At 37.9% G+C, this 22163-nt stretch overlaps 1 protein-coding gene across 2 annotated transcripts; it reads left to right on the forward strand.

The window, feature by feature from the left end:
- Nucleotides 1-11268: 11268 nt before the first annotated feature.
- On the forward strand, nt 11269-20363 carry LOC121301823 (B-cell antigen receptor complex-associated protein beta chain-like). 2 transcript variants are annotated; one of them, XM_041231433.1, is made up of 5 exons: nt 11269-11421; nt 14842-15150; nt 18437-18555; nt 18983-19033; nt 19210-20363. In XM_041231433.1, the coding sequence occupies exons 1-5, from the start codon at nt 11352-11354 to the stop codon at nt 19309-19311; spliced, it is 651 nt and encodes a 216-aa protein (XP_041087367.1). In that variant the 5' UTR covers nt 11269-11351; the 3' UTR covers nt 19312-20363. The 2 variants fall into 2 exon arrangements, with proteins under 2 accessions (XP_041087367.1, XP_041087368.1); XM_041231434.1 differs by having other exon boundaries at nt 14845-15150.
- Nucleotides 20364-22163: the final 1800 nt, after the last annotated feature.

A 22163-nucleotide genomic window follows, 5' to 3' on the forward strand; every position in this document is an offset into this window, starting at 1 on the left:
TGCCATAAGTGTATTCAATTATTGACTGCCATTTTTAAATTGCCATTTTAACAGCATGCCATTTCGAGGGAGGCAAATTGGTATGTATGGGGGGGTAAGTATGATGTTGGGAATGTCCAACCAGTGTGCAATTAGGATGTTTTATATACAAATAATTGTTTATTATCCAGCAGTTTTGTGTCTTATTAGAAAGTCAGTTATACAGTTTAAGGGACTCATTCTGTGTTGATTATTTATAAATGCAAACATGTTTTATAGGTTAATAGCAAACCAACTGTAAAGTTTACATCATGAGAATATGGAGACATTGTGAGATGCTGAAACTGTGACTGTGGCACTAACCCAATTATTTAACTTAGAGTTCTATAATGTCAAAGGACAAGTTAAGATCAAACATTGTCCCTGTATCAGTGTTGTTTATTAATTCTATATGTATAATTATTTTAAGTACAGGTTAATATATACACAGTACGTAAAACAACATCCATTACACAGAGGAAATCTTACTGTAAATTGAAGAGACATTTCATTTTAAATACAAATTCTGCATATTGTTCAGTCTCCACTATACAGTATTTAAGTACTCATTTTCTTGGTTCAAGTTATGTTGAGCAGATTAAAATTTTCTTTTTCGTAAGCCCCAGAGTTCTCAATCCTATGTATAAATCCCAGAGCAGTGCTGAAACAGTGCACATTTCCATTTATTTTTCTTTCTTTGTCAAAATGTCTCCATATGTGTTGTTGTTATTATTATTATTATTATTATTATTATTATTATTATTATTATTATATTTATTTATTTGGCAGGGGCCTTTATGCAAGGCGACTTAAAGGTGTACAGGGCAATACAAGATTGCTGTGTGAAAACAATATTTAAATACAGTATACTTCACAGTAAATACAAATACTACTAAAATACATTATACAGAAGTAACAATTTAGGATTTAAATAATTTGTATCTACAATTCAGGAGGCTCAATATCGCTTATGTTGTACACAAAATCACTCTTCATCCTTCAGGTGTGAGATTAAACTGTTTGCACATTTATGACAAGTTGTTTAGAGTCACAGAGAATAAGAACTGAATAGGAAAATAAGGAGATTGAGATAGGCACTTTTTAATGTTGTTAATAATAATAATAATAATAATAATAATAATAATAATAATAATAATAATAATAATAATAATAATAATAAATTCTTCCTGCATGCAACCTGTTGAATGATACTCCAGGAATTAATTGGGTTGTGCTTTTTTTTTCCTTTGAAGAAAATGTAATGCCATAACAGCTATATAAAAAATAATGTTTTGCTTTTGAGGTTACATTTTTATATGCTCGCTGCTCAAATGAAAATATCACTGCCCTGTTGCTGAATATCTTCACATCGCTTTGTGCTGTAACTTTGTGCAACCTTGCATCTGGTGGCATTGTTGATGCTACATATTTCTTCCATCATTTGCTGTTTCCGATTCAGCAGTGGTATGGGGAGTGTGGTTATATTGACATTGGCACTGAGATCAACTAACTTATCTAAATACTGCCACACTTCAAGGGCCCTTTGTGTACCAGGGTTATGAAAAATAACACGTCTAGACATTGTGCAAGTAAGCCAGTGCAGAAGGTAAAGCTCACCCCAAGTACCATCAGTAGTGAGACTCAGAGCCTTGGAGCTGGAGTTTAGCGCTGTTTTGCACTTTTAATAACAAACACAAACAACTAAATAAGCACAAGGGCCAAAAAAAAAAGTTCAAACAAAATGCAAAAAAACACCTCACCTTCCCTCCTCACCTCCTCACCAACACCTCAACTCACCTTCCCTCCTCACCTCCTCACCAACACCTCAACTCACCTTCCCTCCTCACCTCCTCACCAACACCTCAACTCACCTTCCCTCCTCACCTCCTCACCAACACCTCAACTCACCTTCCCTCCTCACCTCCTCACCTCACCTCACCTCACCTCCCTCCTCTCCTCACCTCGCCTCACCTCACCTCCTCACCTCACCTGACCTCCTCTCCTCTCCTCACCTCGCCTCACCTCACCTCACCTCACCTCACCAACACCTCAACTCACCTTCCCTCCTCACCTCACCTCACCTCACCTCACCTCACCTCACCTCACCTCACCTCACCAACACCTCACCTCACCTTCCCTCCTCACCTCACCTCGCCTCACCTCTCCTCTCCTCACCTCCTCACCTCACCTCACCTCACCTCACCTCACCTCTCCTCACCTCACCTCACCTCACCTCACCTCACCTCACCTCACCTCACCTCACCTCCTCACCTCACCTCACCTCACCTCACCTCACCTCTCCTCTCCTCTCCTCTCCTCTCCTCTCACCTCCTCACCTCACCTCACCTCGTCTCCTCTCCTCTCCTCTCCTCACCTCGCCTCACCTCCTCACCTCCTCTCCTCACCTCCCCTCCTCTCCTCTCCTCTCCTCTCCTCTCCTCTCCTCTCCTCCTCACCTCCTCCAGACAAAGGATTTCTGGTTGCTTTATATACAGTTGTCCACTCCCCAATTAGCACATGTAGCAGTAACTGGAGAATGGCCACACCTGTGATTACTGGCAGTGATACAAATTAACCCTATCCCTGCCAAACCTATATTCCCATCACCCACACACTTTTTGCATTTAGGGCTTTCAACCTGCCACAATAAGCAATTTAAATATTAAGCACATTAGAAGGTAAAAAGTATTCCTTTTAATGCCTCATGAGTTTAAGCATTGTGAGTAGACTCCAGTTACTTAGTATAGTAAACATTAGTAACAATCCCTTCCACATTTATTCATTACCATAAACAGATATAGGGTCGCTAATATTAATGTATTATTGATTGGTGTTTATATATATATATAATTATATTATATATATATATATATATATATATATATATATTAGATATATAATATAGATATATATTTATATTATAATTAATATATAAAAACAGTATGCAAGTATTAATGGACCTTAAAATAAAGAATTGATTTGATCAACCTATATTACACCAGGATGTTTCACAGCTGAATGTTACAGTACCAAGGAATCTGCCTGGACTGAACTGACCACTTATTATTAGTGATGGTCCAATGATAACCAGGATAAGTGTTTGATGCCGATTCCTTGGTGCTGTAAAACAAAAAAAATCTAGCTATGGCTTAGGTTAAATAAATCAACCCTTACAGCATCCTGCTGTGTGAACTTATTAAAAACTGCAGCGTTTACACTGTCCTTCAGCTAACCTGCCTCTCCACGAAGTCTTGTTATTCAAGCCATTACTGCAATTAATCTGTGAACATCAAATAAAAAAACCCATTGCACATTTAAAAAGCGCTGTACTCACGGCTGATGTCACTCCCCTTTATCATATCAAGTTACACGAGTCGATAGAAAAAATAACTAACTTTGTTGCACAGCATTTTGTTTAAACTTTGTTTTTATTATATTAAAACATTTTTGAGGAAGCGGCTGATTTTTTTCATGTTTCCTGTAATGACTGTTTGCAGTTTGTAAAGTAAAAAAAAAAAAAAAAAAAAAAAAAAAAAAAAAAAAAGGTTTCATTTTTGAAATGATTTCAGTTATTTAAAATAATATTATATTGCTTTAATATTACTACGAAGAATGCTTTTGCCAATTTGCTACTTGTGGCTACTAGTAAATTATATATCATTGTTTACATGTATGGAAAATAAGTTCCAGTACCAGGATCTGTATGTCTACTCTCATTGTTGCCTGTACATACATTTTGCTCAGTTCTGCAAGTGCTTTTTAAGACTTATTCCTTTGTATTATCTATATAAAGTGATTTACTTTGTACAATTGTTAGAATAAACCAATATAAATGATCAAATAAACGTGATACATTCATGTGCTTTGTAATTTTAAGTAGTTGCAGAAAACAGATTTCAAAGGTCAAATGTGCTTTAAAAATATGTTTGAAAAATGAATTAACCTTTAACTCTTTGTGCAGTGGTTGCTCTGTCCAGGGCTATTTTTTGTGTCTTACACCAAAAGGCACATCGAAGCCAGCGTGCTGTTACACAGGCTATCAGGTTTTATAGTATGGTCACATGCCTTGCGTACAGTACAGGACAGCCTCTGCTGAGGTGGTTACAGCTGGCAATATGAGTACAAACCACTGAACGAAACGTTTGTCTATGTTCGGATCTGGTAAACTAGTCATTGCAAGGAATAAGAAAGACCAACACTTATCCTGCATATATTCTAGACTGAAGTATAAACTATGAGAACAAGAAGACCATCAACAGAAGAAAAGCCTACACCTGCGATAGTATTGGTAGTGCTGCGGATATGATTTTAAAACCTGGGCTAGCACTTATTTGAGAAGGAGCATACAATGATGTTTAGATCTCATAAAATTATATTTGATATAATTAACAATACAGATGGGTATTCTTACAGTAGGTAAGGTATTACAAACCTCCAGGTTATCGTTGATTGTTTTTAGGTCACGGAATTATATATCACCCTTTTACCTCTGGAATAGATGTGTCCTCTTACTATTAGGAATGGTAGGACACAGATAATTTTAGCTGGATAATTCAGTCAATGAGTCAGACCTGTTTACAGCAACTTTAGCGGGGTCTGATTGCTCAGATTTCTGTTAACAAAGTTAGTGTTGAGAGTTGGACAGGCTGATTTCCCCATCTGTGCTATCAATAACATGCTGTCGATTCATAATGAAAATGCTTGGTTTTCCCCCAGGTAAAAGGTAACCCTAGACTGAGATGCAGCAATCACCAGAGCTGAATGTAAGCTCCATTCTAGGGCACTGACCCCATACAGGTGCTTTCTCAAAACCGGGGCTCCCCCTGCTGGCTAACTTCAGGAACAGCACTTTCCACCAGCTCCACATTCTTTAACCCAAGCAAGCTTTCTTTAAGCCCAGATAATAAGTTGCAGTAAGCTAAGAATCTTAGCACTTTACAATGAAATATAACAACAGCCCTATTTTAAAGCAAATTCAAAGGTATGAAACCCTTGGCTTTTAAAATGCAGTGTCGATAAGTCAGTGGTAAAAATAAATGTGCTTGAGATGCAATGTTTTGCTCAGTAATAATTCTGCATGGTTTGAAATCCACATCCTACTAATGTTTTATTAAATAAGCTGTTTTGGAGTCACAGGCTAAACTGCTTTCACCAGTAGTGAGGCATGCTGTCAGTGATTCGTCAGCACTGCCTGGTCCACAGCAGCTGCTTAGGGTAGCAACATGAGAGAGCACAACTGTTTTGATTGGAGAGAAACAGGAGGGAGGACATTGGGCTTTAGGTCATACTGAAGTCTTCACCCGTCCCAGCTCGACGCAAACTGCACACAGAGGCCAAGCCCTGTCATAGGGGTTTGTTCTGGTGTCCAAGGGTCACAAGGTCTTGATCTGGCCAATGTTTTTAGGTCACAAAATAATGTACTCTATCATTAACCCTTTTACCTTCGATTTGGGTCACTAGTGATCAGTTAACACAGAAGAAAACATATTATTAATAATACTGTCACAGTTAGTATTTTAAATAATAACACTGAAAGAAAACGTACTTTTGAAGTCATAAGAATGTTTTACATTATTACATAATGTATATAAACACTTATAATTGAGCCATAAACTAAAGTGTTGTAATTATTCCAATTCCCTACCATCAGGAATGGTGTTTTTAATACAACTCTAGCTAATGCATTGTTAGTATGGATGATTTCTGACACTTTATGATTGTTGTTGATTGGTTCTGAAGAGATATTGTTTATGTCAATTGTACAGATATTAGGGGGTTTATCATACCAGGAAAAAAAAAACGAATTATAACATGTTATGATTTGTAATCACTACCCTAGTGCTAAGTGTGCAGCATTTTTATGCACATGCACTAGGAAAAACTGCTACTGTTACAGAAGTTTCAAGGAACAATTGTGCACCCTGTGTAAACGCTTTGCAACAATATGACGCTATAAATTATACTGTAACTTTAAATTTCAAAGGTTGAATTTTGAAATTAAATGTTTAAGATTTTTTTCACAGAAAACATTTAACACATTGGGCCCCATGAATGTATTCTGTAATCTGTTCTTTTTTTATGTAGATTATATATATATATATATATATATTTATTTTATGTTGAAGAAGCAAACAAAAGTATAATAATAATAATAATAATAATAATAATAATAATAATAATAATAATAATAATAATAATTCTAGTAATACATGCTTTTTCTAAAGAGCCTTCTTTTCTCGGGATCATGTGCTAATACAGGAAGAGCATACATACATGCACGTCACAGAGAAAATGTGATCCTGGGTTTTAAGTAAAACTAGTCTCCCTAATGGTTTAAAGCCCATGCAATGCATAGTATATATTCAGATGTTAGGTAATGGATCCTATGAAAGTTCCAGCAAGAGCAGGAAGTGACACTTTCAAATGTTAATAGGTGATATGATAGGAGTCCAAAATAGCCGAGCAGACATGTCTAAAAGAGAGTGCACATCTACTTCCCGCCTCAGGCCTCAGATTCCCACCAGCTCAGATACATAACTAGGAGAGGCTTTGTGTAGTATTGGTGGGGGCTGGAATCATTTACTATCCACCTGCTATTTATAGAGTGCATTTAAAATATGTGTGTATCATTGATTATTGCATGTGATAAGAAGGCATGCTGCTTATGATGTTACCTTAGGTAATGGTAAACTGTGGAACAGTGGTATAAAACATGATCACTTTGCTTTTGTTTGTTTTTTTGCTTTTCTTTTCAAATAGAGCCCTAAAGTAGAGCTCTGTCTTGCTATTTATCATACTGATCTTGTTTTATTTATTTATTTATTTATTTACTATTTATATTGTTTGCTTAATGAATGCCACAGCAACTGATGGGAGGTTAGCTTTAGTGCCAGCAGAAAACAAATGCTTTGGTGAGAGTCCATTTACAGTATTGCCATTTATTTCTAACACAAAAAGGAAACTAATGCAATTGAATAGTGCCCTCGAAAGACAATAACTAAACACAGCATCTACATTATTCAAACAAAAATATTTAAAAATATGTTTTGATTAAATTCACAGGTAAAGAAGTCCCGGGAGTAGCTAGCTCCATAGAGTGACTGCTGCTTAGTTTGGCACGGTCCTCGTCTTCTTATTCTGGTATTAGGGTATTACATGCTCTGTGGATCCTTGTGCTTTACTCGTTATACCAAGGAAACACACAACATTGTCACAGCGTGTATTGTTTAAGGGCGGACGCCCTGCCTGTGTACATAGTGTGTTTGTGTGTTGTGTGTAAATAAAAGGACCATTATTTTGAATTTAAGTTTAACATGGACGGGGTTAATTCCATCACTGCCAAACCCATGTGTGGAATGTGGCTGAGGTTTGATTGATAGTCCCAGCCACACGGTATAAAAGGGCGCCACATCCTTTGTTTTGTTGGAGAACCTTAAGTGAAGGATTCTGCCCAGCCCGAAGGTACCTATTGTTGTATGACATGTATTTTGTTTGAACGTTTATTTCTTTATTTGTTCCAGTGTTTTTGTGTTTATTTAATTTATTTGTGTACAACAGTGCTTTAACTGCAACTCTCCATCTCATTGCAGCCTGCTTGGGCCATGACTCTCTCCCCCTAATGCACAAATACTGCATGTTAGTGAGCACTATGACCACTGTTATCCAGATAGACATATTGTACCACGAATCACATTCTTGCATTAGGACATGTGCAAAACTGTGTGCTATCATATGATAGGCACTTAAATGAATACCTTCATATTGAAAATAAAACCGCCTATGAAAAGATACTGTCACGTTGACAGAGTTTACAGTATTCCTTTAACTATTGATAGTTAAGATCAACACTCAACTCAGCTCAGCTTTACCCGTACATCAACATTGCTTTCTTTCTATTGTGCTTGAGATCCCCATTCAGAATCTTTCTGTCTCAACCACAGCCAGTTGCTGCTCCTTTCTGCTGCTTCAGATAAGTTCTTCACTGTGCGACGCAACTCTTGGCCACTGAACCTGACATCTCTGGTAAAACCGGATTGTAGAGTGTGCCACAAATCCTCGACAACCCACCTCCACTGGGTAAACTTGGACTTTCCATCCTCGCTGTTCGGCTTCAGCGGTTGGTTGAGCACACCGAAGTTTCTTCCTCTCATACGCCTCATCCACAGCATCCTCCCATGGCACTGTTAACTCTACTTAAGGTTAGTGGTGGCACTCTCAGGTGGAAAAATAAGCCATTGACCAACATCTGCCAACATATTCCAGTCTCTAGCAGCTACCAGTTGTCTTGGGCAAGGCTTGGTTTTAATAGCTTTTCTTGGTGGTTGCTCTCCTGGATGGAGGAATATTGTCTGTTGTGTGTAATGCTTTGAGGGAACTGTTGACAACTTACTGGGCATGTTACGTCAAGCCAACTGAATTTCAGCTATGGTCAATTTGCATATATTTGCATATATTGCAGTATTTATCTAAGGTAGAATGTTGTAGACTCGTCAATCTTCACAAACTAGTGGAGGCCTATGGGAATTAATGTATGCTCTATTAAAAAAAGTGCAGCTAGAGTCGTGGTTACTATGGAACCCATAATGGAACCCATATATGTTCTATCAAAAAATGCCTGTGACCTCTGACTTCTGCTAAAGTTTAAATGCAAAACTGGCTTTATAACGCCTTAGAGAGTGCAGATAGAGTCATGGTTACTATGGGACAAATAATGGAACCCATATATGTTCTCTCAAAAAATGCACACACCCTGATCACATTGCTCCAGGTCCAACTTCAGCTGTTTCCTCTTCAGGGTTGGCTTCATTTAAAACTATATGATTATACGCAACATGGCTCAAGCATATCTCTGGGATCTGGTATAATAACAGTGACAGTATGCACGTTTCCCTCTGAAGCTGGTTTCTAATGCTGTATATTTTCTTCAGGGTGAAAAGTTTTTGATTGTAGCCCTCTCTTTCCTGTTGAGTCGCACTGATTATAGTCCCAGATGCTTTCTTGGCTGATTTTTATATTTCTTGTGAATGGTACTGCTATGTATAGAACTGAGGGGAGTTCAGTGATGATTAAAAGTTTAGAAATGGGTTAATTAACAATAAAAACATGTCTCCAACATAATAGCCAGGTGTCCATGACATTATGAATTTACTTTTCTTTATAATCCTTTTAAAACAACACTTTACTACTGGTTTGCATGTGACCTTTTCAAAATGGCCTGATTAGCTAACCAAACAACGCATATTTATGTTGACTTGTTTTGTATTGGCTGCGGGGGTGGTAGCCACAATACAAAACATATATAAAACTGAGATGTCAACATGGCAGGGAAACATAAGTATAATTGTCTATCTTTTTAAGGCAAGGAAAATTGCGACACAACATTTCTTACTGTGCATCTGCATAATAGAAATTACAATAAATAAATAAATATGTAAGAAAACAAAATCATAAACTACTCAGTATTCAAGCCCAGTGTGGCTATGATGTGTCAAACAAAACCACATACAACTGAAAGTTTCTCCATTTGGGTTCAATGTTGTAGCTTTTCAATGCACGGTAAAACAGATTTGCATAGGCTGACTTTTATAGTAAGCTCCATACTTCTACTTTGGTTTAGAGCACTTTGTATCTGACTTTACAAACATGACACTTTCCAGATTAGTAGTTCTGTGTTCTTATCTCTGCATACACAGGGCTCTCTTTGCATAATCTGTGTAAATGATCTCCTTAATCATTCTATTACTGATCTCTTTACAGCCTGGCACACTGCATCACTGCACACAATGGGCAGGTTTATACATGAAGTTGCAGCAGGATGTAGGAGCCAACACCTCTTGCTAGCCACTTTGTTTTGCTATTTTCAAAATTATAGTAATGCACAACCTAAAATCACTTTAACCATGAAATCAGAATTATAAAAAAAATTAAAAAAGGAAAAATGTTAGCAGGTTTAGCAAGGTTAAAGCTCAAGTATGATCTAAGCTAATCTTAACATAAATTTATACCACCCACTTGATATATCACGGGTGTCAGGGTCCAATATAAATCCGCTATATATCTAGGGCTGCAATATAGCGAGAGACCCATAGAAAAACATATAGGCTAACAAATACTGTACAACCACTCCCTAGTGTTATCAGGTGTTTTCTCATTTTTCATATAAAAAGCAGCACACCGTTTTAATTCATATAGCGGACGGTTATCAACTTCAGTCTCCAATTAATTTCATGAGTCTTCCTCTCCTTTCTCAAATGCATAAACCCGCTGCATTGAAATAATCCATTCCAAACATAGGAGGCTTGTTGCTAGGGAGCTGACATCACTGCCTTGTGGCTTTTGCTAGTGCATTGCTGCCACACGTGAACACCTCGTTGTCTAAAATAAAAACCACTTCAGCAAGTGGATATTTAATTTGCTTTGTGTTATTGTGCGATACGTGTGTATATGATAACAGTACGATAGTAATGCTTTGTTTTTAATTGTTTTGTATATTGTTGTTTGTGATGTGCAGTACAAAATGAAATGAACAGTAATTGTAAATGCCTGTGTATATTGCAGCTAAAGCATACGCAGTTAGACAGTAAAAATGGAGAGCCAACTCCAGGACCGCGATATATTCGAATCCGCAGTATAGTGAGGGGGTGTATTTTACTTCCTGGTCTTGAAAAATCATGTGATATTGTGTCCTTTCAATTCTGTTGCCCTCATCTTCTTCATGTACGGAAGCAAGTGGAGTCAGCATGTCACAATATTACCAGGAAACAACGTGGCAGTCAGTTAGATTAAGCAACAGAGAATAAATATATTTTTAAAAATAGTGAACTCACAACCAATCAGAAATGTCACAGATATTTAAGAGGTCAAAACTTTTATTAGAATAACAAGTCTCTTATCTTTTTTTTTGTTATTTATTTTCACTTTAATTCAGGTGAGGCCTATACTTATCCTGTGACCCCACATGGGACAAAAAAAATATCAGCAAAACTCTCGATCCATCATTTTAAAGTTGAAGAAGACATTGAGAAAGCCTTCTGGTCGAAACGTTTATTTAAGAATTACTGTACAAAGTAAAAAATCTGGTGTCATATTATTGTATTGCTGCAGAACATAAAACTATAAAAACTAAAATTCTGCGTTTATTAAAAGATAGATGATTATCAGTGTCCTGGGACAGTCCCAACTGTAGCTAACTTTAACTCACAGGAAGTGCAAACCAAGCATATCGAATATGATCACTGTGCCTTGCAGAAACAGTCACAGCAGGGGGTACACAGTGTTTTTGCCCACTTCTGAAGAATAAGATTGAAGGTTTGAAAGATACCTTGAGAAAGGTGATGGCATTCTTTGGTTTACGCGGTTGCCTAGTCTTCGGATGTTTTGTTTTCCAGCTGTCTAATTTATCAAGTAAGTGCATTTGTTCAGATTAATAAAATACTTTGCACTAGCTTTCCATCATAACTAGTCTGCAGATTTAGAACCAATAAGTTAAAAGCAGTGTGATTTGTTTTGTGTACTGACATAATTAGGTATTTTGGAAAGCTTAATCACAAAAGGAAAATTAAGATTTAAGGACGAATATATTTTAAGGAGAGTTTCTTGGTGCAAGAACCAAGCTAAATAAAGCAATTGTATAGGTATAAATGCATCAAAAAACTATCATTAATAATTAAACTGGTCCTTCTTGCATCTGTGTTGTTTCTTGCTAGGTTTATACTGCTGAATTAATTTTATTCTTTGGGTTATAAGCAATAAACACACTTTCTACATGGTTTGCACCACTAGAAGAAAGAAAAAAGGAAATGTTTATAGCTAGTTTTACAACATTACCGGTTTGCTATTTATTTTAGAAAAATATAGCTGAACATTGCATGGGATTAAATGCCTTGTAAGTGTTTGCAAAGAAACATGCATATGCAAATGCAGACTCATTGTATTAATAAACCTTGGTTAAGAACTATAAATACTAGAAAGAGAACCGTATCCCATCTGTTTTGTGATGTCACCTGTGCATGTGCAAGTCCATAATCATGTTCACCTTTAAACTGCATTTTTACACATTATATCATTTTTTACAGCAGTGGAAAAGTAGTCTTGCATCAACCTATATAATTGGCTTTTGTGGATGGAGCCATGGCTAGATACTTTACAGAATAAAAAAAGACTGATTAAGATTAATTAATGCACAATGTTAGACATGCAAAATGTAAAAGCGCAAGGAGTTCTAGTGTTGGAGGTACGTAGCCCTGAGTCAGTTCAGTCTTAGGCAGGATTAGTAACCCAAGGTATGGAAGGCCTTGTAAATGAGTTGAAGGATCTTGCAGCCATTGTAAAGAAGCAAGGACACATGTTACAAGTTCAAACAGCGGAGTATTCTTATCCATATACTTGTAACACTGATCAGAACATACAGCTCGTCTGAGCATTGACTCCAGTGACAGCTCCAGTATAATAATCAAGTATGTATTAAAAACCAGGGCATGGACCAACTCCAGTGTGCAGTGAACAGTTTCATCTCTTACATTAGTATCTAGCATTTCCTGAACAAAAAAAAAACAAAACAAAAAAAAGTCTTAATGATCCGTTTTGCTTTCCTGAATGTAGTAGCAGGGGTCAGAGAGAATCTTGGAAACAAGATACAACAGGGTTACATTTAATAAGATCAGCTTGCCAGTTAACAGTAATGATTGCCAGAACACAAATTGCCAAGTGTGAAAAACTGAGCACGGCTACTGGCAAGAGATGCAATATTGCTGGAAATATTTCATGCTATGATGTCATGTTTTTTGGCTGTGCCCTCTACCATCAATGTGCTGCCATGATGAATTCACATGAAATGGCTGGTAATAGTTGAATGCAGAATTGCACTTAAAAGTTGACAAGTGCAGAACCGAAAAATTGCCATTATAATTGCCTAGTGTAAACCAGACCAGACATTTACATGAGGCTTTAGGAATTTAAAATTATAATTATAACTTAATTGATAAAAATAGAGCCTGCATCTATAAACTGAGGTTTACAGTATTTAACCAGGATGTTAAAAACCACACACAATAATCCGAAATACATATTGCTAGCAATCAACTGTTTTGTTCGTTTGTGCCCTGATCAAACTTTTGTGGTGACTTCCTGTCCATCTGTTATAAAAAGGAAGTAAAACTACTGCACTTTGAAATATTCTAAAGGTAGAAGACATACATACATTTGATAAATGGCTGTAGGTTTTGTTTTTTTAAAGTTCCATTTAAGTTGTCAATATATTATGCATATATGTCCAATAATGGTAAAAAAAAAAAAAAGTCTCTTATTTTTTCTTCCAAATTCCTCTTGCAAGTGGTTAAAAATAAAATTAAATAATCAATTTTCAGTGATTCATTTCTTAATCACTTTTTCTCCTACCACCTAAAGTGTCATAAGATAAGTGTCATCAACCTGCAGGCTCACATAATAAATAACACTTATATTTTGAACGCAATCTCAATGAATATGTTTGGTTTCATATGTTAAGTGTGATGCTAGATATGACTGTTCTTCTGCTTGTAAACTATGGGTTCGGTTTCACACCTGCCATGACGTTGTACCAGCTGAAGGCTTAAAGGTTACATAATTACATTTCTGAGAAATTATTAGCAAATAAAGATAACACATGAAACTGGGTCCATTGTACCAGCTGGTAAAGGGTTAATGAAGGCTGGAAGTGAAAAACAAGTAGCTGCAAACTGTAAACAACTTGCTGTTACTTTTGCAGGGGTGATTTTAGTAAAAATAAAAAATAAAGTAATTTTATGTGTTAAATTGCACTTTAGTTCATGGTGTCCTATGTCTGTAAATGTCATTAGAGCTCAAGGTAAGAGTCAAACAATAATGAAAGGCTTGTCACTATTGTAGAAGTACGATGGCAGACCCTTCTTTTCTCATTGGTTTACCAGATCATGTTAAAGATTTGGCTTGCTGTACAAACATCAAATATGTTTCTGTCCTCCTCCTTCCCACTGTCTCCTTTGCAGATACATCTCCTTTGATCGACCTGTGGCAGCTGTCAAAGATCTCACCTCTTAGGAGGGTGGCTCCTTTCTAGTCTATAATCTGAATTAAAAAAGAGCTAAATCTTGAAAAAGTTCAAACCCTGGTAGAGATTTTTTCTGTATTTTTGGGACAGACAGGGTCCTAATACATCCTTCTACAGTGGGTATGTCATTGGCAATGTGGTAAAATAAAACAATATAGGCTGTTTTTCATGTAATCTACCTGAAATTAATATTTTAAAAAGTTGGGTGGTAAGACAAATGACAGTAACTAGAGTTACACATTGTATTTACTTAAAAGTGCTATCACAGTGTTGGGTATATGATCATGTGACATTATCAGAGGTCAAAAGGCACAAAGAGTATTTTTTTTAGCTGTTTTGGGACTTTTTGAGTTCAAATAACTGAAGAATGTGTTCCATCTAAACTAGAAGTGTTCCTCAGATTATGTTATATATAAGATTTGATCTACACCATACCATTTTGGCAGGGTGTCACACATGCCCCTTTTTGACAAAAAATTGTCTGGTTTTTGTCCCAAAAACACAGAAAAAATGATCTCTACCGGGGGTTGGGGGTTCATCACCAAATTTGGTACTCAGATGATGTACCTAATCTATTGAGATCGAAGAGTGAGATCCTGGGCCACACCTATCCTACCATTCACTTATATAAGTATTCTAATGCTTAACCTCGCTGTTGTCTTGCTTCTTGAATGGGGCATGAAATATGACTTTATATTTGGATGGAATACCATGCCTGTTTTAATGACTGATGGTGTGTTTCTCATTTGTTTCTGAAGCAGGCTTCAATGTTGTGCAATCACCACGTTTCCTGGGAATAAAAAGCGGAACCACAGTGTTTCTTTTCTGCAAGACTGACTCTCCAGATGCAGTGGAAGTGAAATGGTGGAAACGTTCAAAAATCGGCAAGGAGTTGTATTCGTATGAAAGCGCAGCTGCAATCAAGGAGTCAGATAGCAGATCAATGATACACAAGTTTTTTATTACTATTCCAACAGTCAAAAGAGCTGACAGTGGAATTTACTACTGCGATATCCAAGTCAATAACGATACCAAATATGGTTCAGGGACGGAGCTAAAAGTACATGGTAAATATACCCACATTTTCAAAAGGTTGTCTTACATAACCAGAATATATAAAGGGGAAAATAAAAGCAACCACTAACAAAGACTGTTCGTCAGAGCCTGTGACGCAGTCATGCCCGCCCCTGAGTGCATAAACAGACTGTACACACCAATCTCATCATCGTTTTTCCTTCAGGAATGCTGCAACCATAGAGCAGCAACCGTGAAGGTTAATGGTTTAATTTCTATTTCAGGGAACCTTTTCTCTATTAAGTACAAAAATGTAACCATGGGTAGAAATACCAAAGCTTTCGCAAGGCAATATTGCAGACCAACTTGAATGCCACAAGGCTCAGCCAAGGCAACCTTGAATGTAACTGTCAGGAATCCCATTACAACTAGCTAGGGCTAAAAAATTGAGGGAGACCTCACCTCTAGAGGTCTGTTCAGGCCTAAATTTAAAACCTGATCCAAACCCTACCCGAGCCTGAGACATTTTAAATATTTGCATACCCAACCCGGCCATTTCCACAAATATATTCCTAACATACGCGATTGCAACTAAGTACCTTCAGTGTAGCGTATTCCTAGTTTCCAGTTAAAATGTAAATAAAGAAAGAAAAAATCACTTTCAATTAACCTTTTGTGGTCCTATGTTGGACCAGGTCATTGGTTTGCTGGCATATCTATTGGTTTGCTGGCATATGTATTGATTTGCTGGCATATGTATTGGTTAGTTAGCGTATGTATTGGTTTGCTGGCAAATCTATTGGTTTGCTGGCATATGTATTGGTTTGCTGGCATATGCATTGGTTCTCTCACACATGCATTGGTTTGCTGGCCAATGTATCAGACAATAATTCTAAGCAGGTACAACAGCCTCTGGTCCTGCTTAATTAGCACAATTTCACCCTCACTTTATTAATTTATCTATTGGTTTCCTGTGGGGAAGGAAATAAATATTTAACATTTATTGAAAGACACTATGAAGTTTTTTTTTTTTTTTTAAATATTATTTTCCTCAGACAAACTCAATGGACACTGAAAGCCGGTACACAATTAAAGCTAAAGGCCCCACTTCATGTTTCCTGCCGGCTACCAGCTAATGCAACAGGGCAGCAGAGAAGATCTCAAATAAACAATATAAACTGAACAAAGACTTTTCCAAACTTTAGAATACGGTTATAATTATTATTGTTATTATCTTCATTATTATTATAACGTGCCACCTCCCCCCCTTAGTCCCAAAGTCTCGGTTCTGAGTCCTGGCCTAGGAACAGGGGCAGCAATGGGCTTAAGGTGGTGGAGGACCTCCCACCCCAACAGATGTAGAGGCCAAGCTGACCGCACACACTCCTCTGGCCAAGGCAATCCCAGCAGCTGAACGGTTCCCTTGCGAGTGGTCTCCTGAACCCCCCCCCTTTCTTCATAGCCAGCAGCTCCCTCTTCTGAGGCTCTGGCCACAGTATCTCCCACAGCCAAAGTGTTGCTAGGGAGATGGTCTCCTGACCTCTTCCCCCATCTCTGTAGCCGTCAGCTCCCCCTGGTGGGATTCCAGCCTCACGATCTCCAGCAGCGAAACTGCTGCAGGGGGAGCTGGTCTCCTGACCCCCCCCCCCCCCCCCCCCCCCCCCCTTGTGGCCTGTAGCTCCCCTTTATAGAGCTCCAGCCACAGTATTTCCTGCTGCAATGCAGGGCTGGCAGCGACCCCAGGCGAAGCGGAGTGGCAGTGACCCCTGGCGAAGGTGAACTTGGGAGGGGAGCCCCTTGCCATGAAGGCAGCAGCAGGAGCTCCACTTCTCCCTCGTACTCTGTAACTGGTGCCTCCCCAGGCAATGCACAGCACAGGCAACCCTACGTGATGCAGAGCAGCAGGCAACCCCAGGGGAGGTGGAGCAGCAGGCAACCCAAGGAAATGCATGGCAGGCATCCTTGGGTGGAGCGAGGCAGGCTTCCCCGGGCGGTGACGTAAAGGCATTCCCGGGCGGTGACGTGAAGGAATCCCCAGGCGCTGATGTGAAGGCATCCCCAGGCAGTGGCAAACTCAGCTGCAGCTCCTCTGGTGGAGGTAGCTCCAGGTCCTCTGGTGTTGGAGGTGGGAGCAGCAAACAGTCCTCCCACAGCGGTGGATGCGATACCAGCAGGTTTTCACCCTCTGCTGGTAGAGGTGGGAGCAGCAAACAGTCCTCCCACAGTGGTGGATGCGATACCAGCAGGTATTCACTCTCTGCTGGTGGAGGTGGTGGAGGTGGAAGCAGAGGTAGCTTCTGCTCCTCTTCTCTTTGTGGTGGAGGAGGAGGAAGTTCCTGCAGCTCTCCTTCTGGCGGTGGAGACAAAGGCAGCTCCTGCTGCTCTCCTCCTGGTGGTGGAGGCAGGGGAGGCAGAGGAAGTTCTCCCTCATGCAGTGGAGGTGGGAACAGCTCCTCCTTGGGCTTTGGACGCTCGTGCTCCACCCCGTCTGGGCGTTGGATGCTCGTGCTCCCCTCTTCTGGGCACTGGATGCTCACAGAGCAAAATAAAATAATAAACAAAACAAGTCACGAACAAAAAATATAAATCTAATAAGCAGGTCAGGCTGGGCAGTAGCCTTCACTGATCCTGCTTTCAGTTTCCTTCTTACTTTCATTACTTTTTTGTTTTCTCTCTCGCTCCCGTTTCTCCTCTCAACTACTCTCCGCCCCATGCAGCCAATCTGCAGCTCTTTTATATTCTGGCCGAGGTGTTAACTAGCTAGTTATTATCTTATTAGTAGCCGACAGTCACGCATCTTTATGAGGTTCTAAAAACCCAGAAAACAATAAAACATAATGGTGGCGGCTTTTGTCCAGGCTGCAACAGTAATAATAATAATGCAATATATAATAACAGCGCACACATACTATATACATATGGGGCGGGCACTTTGCCACAGAGCCATATATTTATTTTATATGTTGAAAATATATGACAAGGTTATAAATATATTATTCATATATTTAACATGTTTCCCATTTATAGAAAATATATTAAAAAGATATGTTTCTTTCCTTATGGGTTTATTTATTAATTTGAAATATGTTAATAAGATAACAGATGTTACCAGAACATATAGGATACAGTATAGCATAAACAATGTAAAACACATTTACTACTGAAGCCCTATCTAACTTTATAAGGTGTTTTCTTAGAATTCTGTGTCAAAAATTTTAAAAGAACTGATTGATCATTTCAGATAACCCAGGAATTCATCAGTAAAAATCAATCCCCTAACTAATAGTAAAATACTAATGCAATTTATTAATACAAGATGTTAATTAATTTATGTTTAAGCTCGTATTCAACCAGAAGAAATCACCAGTCAGAACACAATGAAGGATGCAATCATTCTGATACAGGGCTTTCTCCTGATAGCCTGCTGTTGTGCTCCATTTCTACTGAATCTATGCAAGGTAAAAGCACATAACCCTGTTGACTCGTGGTGTCTTTAAATATGTTTATCCTTGTGGTTTGGTGTTAGAGTGGGCTAATACAGAAACTGTCACCTCGGGAGGCCTGGGTTCACATGGGGATGGCCCCAACTTTGCAGCTGGGTTTGACTTTTTTTTTTTTTTTTTAATTATCTCATTGGCTCTTGCGATATTAAACATTTGAATTTCTTAACACTTGGTACCGGATAACAAACCATATCCTATCATGCCTTTTTTTTTTTTTTTCCCCAACTGGAAACTTCCATGTCTAAAATGGTAAATAAAAATTTGAAAAATAAAAGTGTGACACAATTAAATTACAATCTCAATATCAAAGCCTTTACATATAATATTAAACACGTCAGTATTAACAGAACAAATATGCTTAAATCGGTTATTTACCTTTCAGGATGATGCAGAATCATACAATGGAGAAGTTGACGAAGAACATACTTACGAGGTACCTTATTTAACCATGTTTAACATGTCAAACGCTTGTTTCTGTTTGTTATCAGTTAGTCTATGGTAGACTTTTAGAAGTCTCAAAAATAATGTGAATTGTACTGCAAATAAAGATTTTGTTAAGGTGCAACTAATTATTTTTAAATCCCCTGCACTTGTACTGATATTTTACAGGGCTTGGAAATTGGACAGGATGAAAATGTAGCTACATATGAAGAAATATGGGGAAAAGGAGAGGCCAAGTGGATTTATGGAGAGCATCCTTGTCAGGAATGAGGAATTACTTTACCGATGTGCATTTTGAAATGTGTCCACTGGATCAATTGTATCACTGGGACAGTTTTGGGAAAGGGGGGCGTTCAGGGGGCCAGGGTGGGGGGATAACATGAACAGCTTGCCTTACACAAACCAGCCAGGAGTTCTCTCTCCTAGTGTACATCACCTGCAGTGCTCAACTTGGATTTCTCCAAACTACCATGATATGACTTACTCTGCACAGTACTGTCACTGAAATTGATCCCAGAAGCCTGGTGTAGCTCAATCTTTAGAGCCCTTGCCTTTATTCCCTCCTGTCGTATTGGCTAAATTCTTTACAGTAGCATCAAATTAAATGTTCTTATTTTGTTACTGTTCCCTTCAGGGGTTCAGGATCTGTCCTTCAGTTCTAGTTGCCTGCCATATACATTTAATAGGCAGGCTAGATCAACCAAGGGGTCTTTACATTAATTTGCACCAGCACCTTCTACTACATACCAATGGTTACCTGAAAAACTAAAGGAAACTCATTCCAAAGTGGCAGATCACTAGAGGGTGCTGGCTCTTGCTTCTATAGAGAAACTCTGGCTGATCTAGTCTATGGCAGGTAAATAGAATTGAAGATCAAGAGAAAGGAATATTTTAATAACTGCAATAAAAACCTCTCAGAATGACTGCAAGCATCTTTAAAAGGATAGATGGATTCTACTCTAAGTATAAGCTACAACATGTCCAGTAGGGTGATATGGTATAGGTACATGTGGAATATACATGGTAGATGGTTGCTGTAAATCTCTACAGGGTGCCAAGCTCTGAGAGAACAATATCAGAGACATCAATGCAGAAGATTAGGAATTGCTGTCACTTCATTTGAAAATGATTTATTATCAGACAGCAAAGGAGTAATATGTTGTAAAATGTAAACATTTTACTTCTGAGTGTTATGCTTGTTTATGTGTGCTTGTAATGCTTCATTAAAACAAGCTATTCATTTAGCTATGATACAAACAACAATCTACAGTTTCCTATAAGCAGGAAGCAGGAAGTTTCCTATAATTATTTATTTCTTAGCAGACGCCCTTATCCATTTTACAAACAACACCCTAATACTCTGTTTCACATTTTATTTTGTGTTTGGATTTTTTGGATCTTGTGGTACAAAGGAAGGGTTTAATAACACTGTGTAACAATTTTTTTTTTTTTTTTTTGTTCCTGGGTACTAAGTGTTATTTCTTAATTGCGTATGCCTCAAAAGTATAGAAAATGGCTATTATTCCCCACAAACTTTGCTTTTGTGACCAGGACAGTGATATTTCAAAATATCACTATTTCCAATGTGAAAACGGGCAAATTAGTGTATTTTCATTCACATAAAGTCAGAAAAAAACAACATATGAATCCAAATTAACATGTATTTATACTAAAGTAATACAAAAATGACTACAAAAGATTTAGAAGTCAGTAGTTTTTCGAGATTTACAATTATACTGTAAATACAGTATAATCGTAAATCTCAAAAAACTACTCACTTCTACTCACTTGCTGTCAAACAGGCAACACATTTGGACAGGACATCTCTGTAAATTAGATATTTATCTCGTTATATTGTGTTCAAATATCAATAATTTAGTAAATGTTAAAATTTAACTCAAAACAAAAAGGGAGACTTAAGCAATGCATCAGATTATATAAGGACTACCAGGGTTATGATAATAACCTAACTTTCCCTGTCAAGTACAACATTTAACCATTACCTAATGGGTGAGTTTACCCAAGCTGTCGCAATGCAATATTGCAGAATGACTGGAATGCTACAAGGCTAAGCCAAAGGCTACCTTGCACGTTACTATTAGAAACTCTAGCAACAAGTAGCTAGGGATAAAAAAAATTGAGGGAGTAACTCACCTGTATGTCTAGCGAAGGAATACAAAACAGTCTTTCTACAGAAGGAATATACGTAGTTTGCATTGTTTGAGGTTTATTTTTTTTTTCTCATTGTACTTGTCCGGTATGCATTGGCCCCTAAAAGAAGTGAATTTCGAAATTTTTATTGTCATGACCCTGGTTACCTGAAATAGAAATGCAACCTTTAACCTTCTAGGTCACTGCTTCCATTATTGCATGAGGTTTTGGCTCTTTAAGAGGTAAATACCCATGCAGTACTGGTTACATTTCTATTTCAGAGAACCAGGGTTATAATAACCTAACCTTCTGCATAGTTCTTCCTTTAATCTTGCATACTTTGATGATCCTACCACAAAGGTGTGCAAAACAACTTTTATCACTGGCTGCACATCCACAAAACTAGATTAGCCTAATGCATATAGTGGTCTGCACATTAATAATGAATGATTCCAGTTTAAAGGGTTAGCAGCAATATACAGTACATAGACATATATAGGCAATTTCCCTTAGAATTACTGTTAATTTAATTTCATATTGCAGGAAACACATCACAAAAAAATATACAAAAACAAAGTATTCATATCTTACTGTTATCATATACACACTTACTGCACAAGTTGTTCAGTTGTAGCGTCGGCAGTGCAACAAAAGACAAAAGGCAGTAATGTCACCTCCCTAGCAACAAGTTTCCCGTGTCGGGAATGCGGTCTTTCAATGCAGTGGGTTTGTTTGAGAAAGGAGAGGAAGACTTGTGAAATTAGTTGGAGACTTAAGTTGATGAGAAGCAATTACCCTCTGCAGTACGAATTAAAACAGCGTGCTGCTTTATAATGAGAAAAAAATGAGAAAAAGCAAGTCAACAATGTTTAAAAAAATATTTGCGATATATTCATAAGTGAAATAAATTAATACACCGGGCCGCAGTCAGACGATAAACGGGCTGTGGGTTGCGTGTCCCTGTCTAACAT

The sequence above is a fragment of the Polyodon spathula genome, chromosome 28, assembly GCF_017654505.1.
Source record: "Polyodon spathula isolate WHYD16114869_AA chromosome 28, ASM1765450v1, whole genome shotgun sequence".
Lineage (NCBI taxonomy): Eukaryota > Metazoa > Chordata > Actinopteri > Acipenseriformes > Polyodontidae > Polyodon > Polyodon spathula.

What these genes read in the sequence shown, in the direction of transcription:
- LOC121301823 (XM_041231433.1), top strand. Translation starts at nt 11,352, where the DNA reads ATGGCATTCTTTGGTTTACGCGGTTGCCTAGTCTTCGGATGTTTTGTT. An exon ending in TTCTACTGAATCTATGCAAG is followed by an intron (nt 18,556 to 18,982) that starts GTAAAAGCACAT and finishes TTTACCTTTCAG; the next exon opens with GATGATGCAGAATCATACAA. An exon ending in ACGAAGAACATACTTACGAG is followed by an intron (nt 19,034 to 19,209) that starts GTACCTTATTTA and finishes GATATTTTACAG; the next exon opens with GGCTTGGAAATTGGACAGGA.